Genomic DNA, 4,582 nt, shown 5'->3' with positions numbered 1-4,582 from the left:
CACACACACACACACACACACACACACACACACACACACACACACACAGGCATTCCCCCTTAACGCTTCTGGCGATATTCAGTGTCTTCGTATTTCCCCACCAGCACACTGTGATGCCTACCCAGAACCCCCCCCAGCCAACACACCCAGCTGTGTGGTGATCTAAGTACCACGCAGCCTAATTTGTGCCAGGCCCAGGACACTCCCGATCTCTGGGTCTCCTAGGGCTGCCTCACCAGATGCCAGTTTGGGGAGGTATTTTTCTTTCTGGGCCTTTGTGCCGAAGAGCAGGATGCCTTTGAAACCGATGCTCTGATGGGCCCCCAGGATGATGGCCAGGCCGAGGTCATGCATGCCCACGATCTCCACCAAGCGGGCATACTGGAGGGGAAACAGGCATCTGGGGCTGTAACTGGCTACGTGGGGACCTGCCCTTAGCAGGAAAGCGTGGGCAGCAGGGCAGAGCCCGACCTGGGCATCCCTGCAGAGAGAGTGGGCAGAGCAAGTGGGGCCACGGCAGGACACTGGCAGGTCTGTTCCAGGTCTTGGTGGGAGGTTGGTTCCCTTCACTATCCCCTACACTATCCTCAGGCAGTCCCCACCATAGCAATTCATTAGGACTTCGGACCCTGGGTGAGGTCCATGCCCCTTGGGAACTGCAAGTAGTTTGGTGGTAAGAGTCAACATCCCACAGGCCCCCAGGGCAGCTCTTGGCAGAGACCTTAGCCCCAGGGGTGAGGTGTAGACTGGGACACTGGAGGTGACCGAGGGAGCTCCCTCACCTGGGTGTTGCAGAGACCCACACCACCCAGTTCACTGGGCACTTGCAGACCAAAGGCCCCCAGCTCCTTGAGACCCTGCATAGTGGTCTCCTCCACTTGCTCCAGCATGTCATTCTTGGCAGGATCGTTCACCTCCTGGGGAAGGCACAGGATCTCATATCCAGGCTCCGGTTAAGCTCCTTATCCTCTTTCCCACCCCATCAGGGACCAAGCTCTATTTCTCAGGCTGGCATTGCTCACCTCAAAGAATCGGGACACAGGCCCCACCAGCTCTTTAAGAAACTGTGTCTGGTCCTCGTTGAGCACTGCAGGGGTTGGAGTGGCAAGAGGGACGGGCAGGTCAGGCCAGGCCAGGCGTTCAGGGGAAGACGCCCCATCCCTATCCAGCTCCACCTATCCGTTTCCTTACCAGAGGGGTACGGGAACACTTGATCAGTGGTGAGCTGGCCTTTGAACATCCCCACAGCAAAGGACTTAGATTCCTGCACAGGGAGAAGGGAGTTTCAGGGAGCAGTGTGGGGTGGGTCTGTCCCTGGCTTAGCTCCTCCCGGGCTCGAGCCACATACCGGCTTGGCCCGTTTTTCCCTGGTCGAAGCCTCAGAAGAGAGAGAATCGGACTTCTCCACAGCCGCCTGGGGAAAGGGATGGTTAGTGAGGCCAGGGAAGGGGATTCCAAAGTACCAAGGAAAGCAAAGGGGAAGAGCTGGGTGCCAGGGGAGGGCGCATCCGCCACCTTTCCCCTAGTTTCATCTTCAGGGCACCCTGGTCTGCCCTTTCCCCTACTTTCGGCACCAGGGCGATCGGCAGGTGACTGGGACCAAGAGGGAGACCCCTGCCGGCGGCGGGGAGGTGGGAGCCGAGGCGACTTCCCGCTCTCATACCCTCGAAGGTGGCCGTCACTTACCTGGGCGGCCCCACTGGCATAGGGTCGCCAGGCGAGGCCGGGCCGGGGCTGCCCAAGGAGCGCACTGGACCGCGAGCTGTGGGGAGTAGGGGTTCAGTCCTGGCCCGGTGTCCGGGCCCACTGCCCCCTTACCCCCTGTCATACACACACCTCCCGCTCCCCAACCTCAGCAGCTGCCGCCCCATGCTCGGCGCCATCCTCGCCGCCTGCATCACCGAACCGCTCCGACCGCTGCTACCCTGAGCGTTGACTTAGCGCTCTCGCCGTATTAGCCAAAGTCTGGTCCTCCAGCCTTGCCTCATCCTCCACAATGCACCGGGAGGCGGTGGGCGGGGTTTCCGGCCGCTGGGGCATGCTGGGGGCTGTAGTTCCGGAGCGCCACCGAACCCCTGCATTCTGGTTGACCTAGGGTCATTTCCAAACGTCCCTTGTCTCCCCCAAACTCCTTCATCTCGCCTGTCCGAACTGGAGTGTAGCCCTCAGAAGGGGTGATGAGATAGGCTGAGACGGAAGACTGAGGAACTTAGGCGGCTGCAGCCAGAGAGGGATGGAGGGTAGACTGAAGGGAGGACTTCCCAGGTGGAATTAGAAGGAAGAGGTGGGAAGACATAAACGTAAGGTAGATGCCAGAGGCAGAGGCATGGAAAGAGGATTCTTTGCGGTTCCTCGTGAAATCCATCTCCACCAACACAAAACAGAGGGAAATAGTGGGGTGTGGTTAGAATGGGCATCATCAGAAAATCTACAAACAACAAATGCTGGAGAGGGTGTGGAGAAAAGGGAACACTCTTGCACTATTGGTGGGAATGTAAACTGATACAGCCACTATGGAGAACAGTATGAAGTTTCCTTAAAAAACTAAAAAGAGGGCTTCCCTGGTGGTGCAGTGGTTGAGAGTCCGCCTACCAATGCAGGGGACATGGGTTCGTGCCCCGGTCCAGGAAGATCCCACATGCCGCGGAGCGGCTAGGCCCGTGAGCCATGGCCGCTGAGCCTGCTCGTCCAGAGCCTGTGCTCTGCAATGGGAGAGGCCACAACAGAGAGAGGCCTGCATAACGCAAAAAAAAAAAACACACACAAAAAAACAAAAAAAACAAAAAATAGAACTACCCTATGACCCAGCAATCCCACTACTGGGCATATACCCTGAGAAAATCATAATTGAAAAAGACACATGCACCCCCATGTTCATTGCAGCACTATTTACAATAGCCAGGTCATGGAAACAACCTAAATGCCCATTAACAGACAAATGGATAAAGAAGATATGGTACATATATACAATGGAATATTACTCAGCCATAAAAAGGAACCAAATTGGGTCACTTATAGAGACATGGATAGATCTAGAGACTGTTTTACAAAGTGAAGTAAGTCAGAAAGAGAAAAACAAATATCATAAATTAACACATATATGTGGAATCTAGAAAAATGGTACAGATAACCGTTTGCAAGGTGGAAATAGAGACACGGATGTAGAGAACAAACGTATGGACACCAAGCGGGGAACGGGGTGGGGGGTGGGGGTGTTGGTGGCGGGATGAATTGGGAGATTGGGATTGACATGTATACACTGATGTGTATAAAACAGATAATAAGAACCTGTTGTATAAAAAAATCATTTAATTTAATTTAAAAAAATAGTGGGGTGGGTGACTCAAGGTGGGTGTGAATGGCTCAGGCATATTATCCTGGGATGACGGAGTTGTCACTAACTCTGGAAACATCAAAATTTTCACAGTAGGAAGGACCCCGAGGTTTGCTGCCTCTGCCTTAGGGCCTCTGAGACCTTCCTGAACATCTCTCTGCACCCTCTCTTGTTCTTTCCTGAGACCATGTGCTCAGGGCAGACCTCTGGACCTCTGGGCAGATGGATTCTTCCCAGTCCTGAGAGGAACTGTAGGAATTCTCATGTCCCGTCCCCTTCACACACACGCACACACACACATACACACAAACACACATACACGTCTACTCTGGGTCAAGAAGTCCCCCGTAATTTATGCCCCTCTTTTTGCCATTCTCACTGGGGACAGGTCCCGGGAGGAGAGAATGACAGCTTCCTCTCCTTTTGAGCTGTGAGAGCAGAGCCCCTTGGGGGTGGCCCTCTTCCCCGGTCCTCAGGAAAATGTTGCGGTCATGCCTGGCTTTGGGGAGAGGGGCCAGCGTGTGAGGGGGAAGGTAGTGGTGGCGGTGGTGCCTGGGAAACTGGGAAGAATGGAATGGTGGGCGGCTCAAGCCTGCCAACTTTACCTGACAGCTCAGGCTGGGTGGGGAGAAGACAGCTCAGCTCTGACCCGGTGGATTAGAGAGATTAAAGTGAGAGAAGAGAGAGATGTCTGAGGGACCAGGACCAAGAGGTGAAAAACAGGAGTCCTTGTGAAGGAGAGGCCTGGGGGCTGGTGGGGGGCTGGGACCCAGGGATCCTTCTCCCTGGACCTTTCCAGAGAGTCTGGGGTGAGAGGACAAAGGCTGGGGGAGAGGAGGTGAGTGTGTTGGTCCCTCTATCTCGTCCTTGTCCCAATCCCCCCTCACTTGCATTTCACCAGCTCCCAGGTCAGCCCTCTGGCTCCTGGCCCCCCCACTATTGCGATGGGCACCCCCTCTCCTCACGGTGCTGCACAGTGACCTCTTCCAGGCCTTGTTGGGTGAGTCGCCCCAGTTTTCTGGGGGGCGGTGGTGGAAAGGGCTGGCCTGTGCCTGTGAGGGCAATTACTGAACTTGGGGGCTGGTTCGGAGCCTGGAGATCATTTGGTACAAGCAGGAGCCCCGGGCAGGGGTCATCCATCAGCATCCAGTCCACCAGCCTTGGCTAGAGGAGTTCCTCTGTCCTTACCAGGCAGGTGGAGGAGAGGTGATGGCAGGGGCAGCCAGGGAGGCGGGGGGATGGGGTGGG

The 4,582-nt window shown here is 55.7% G+C and overlaps 2 protein-coding genes across 5 annotated transcripts in view; one reads left to right on the top strand and one right to left on the bottom strand.

Annotated features, from left to right (window-relative positions):
* The window catches only part of ACADVL (acyl-CoA dehydrogenase very long chain), a 5,244-nt gene extending 3,346 nt beyond the window's left edge, over positions 1–1,898 (bottom strand). Inside the window, exons 1-7 of one of the 3 annotated variants that reach the window (XM_007457739.1) lie at positions 1,837–1,898; positions 1,687–1,762; positions 1,349–1,414; positions 1,192–1,264; positions 1,023–1,087; positions 783–917; positions 237–381 (exon numbers count right to left, since the gene is read on the bottom strand). In XM_007457739.1, coding sequence (XP_007457801.1) covers positions 237–381; positions 783–917; positions 1,023–1,087; positions 1,192–1,264; positions 1,349–1,414; positions 1,687–1,762; positions 1,837–1,898 — 622 coding nt within the window. The remainder of the gene's footprint in view (positions 1–236; positions 382–782; positions 918–1,022; positions 1,088–1,191; positions 1,265–1,348; positions 1,415–1,686; positions 1,763–1,836) is intronic. The other 2 variants (XM_007457740.1, XM_007457741.1) reach the window with 2 other exon arrangements.
* A 2,342-nt stretch (positions 1,899–4,240) lies between these two features.
* The window catches only part of DLG4 (discs large MAGUK scaffold protein 4), a 24,315-nt gene continuing 23,973 nt past the window's right edge, over positions 4,241–4,582 (top strand). For both annotated transcript variants that reach the window (XM_007457745.1, XM_007457746.1), the window contains exon 1: positions 4,241–4,334. The gene's annotated coding sequence lies outside the window, so the exon portion shown is untranslated. The remainder of the gene's footprint in view (positions 4,335–4,582) is intronic.

The sequence above is a fragment of the Lipotes vexillifer genome, unplaced genomic scaffold, assembly GCF_000442215.2.
Source record: "Lipotes vexillifer unplaced genomic scaffold, Lipotes_vexillifer_v1.1 scaffold611, whole genome shotgun sequence".
In the NCBI taxonomy this organism is placed as follows: Eukaryota; Metazoa; Chordata; class Mammalia; order Artiodactyla; family Lipotidae; genus Lipotes; species Lipotes vexillifer.
This window is presented reverse-complemented; position numbering and strand designations above follow the sequence as displayed.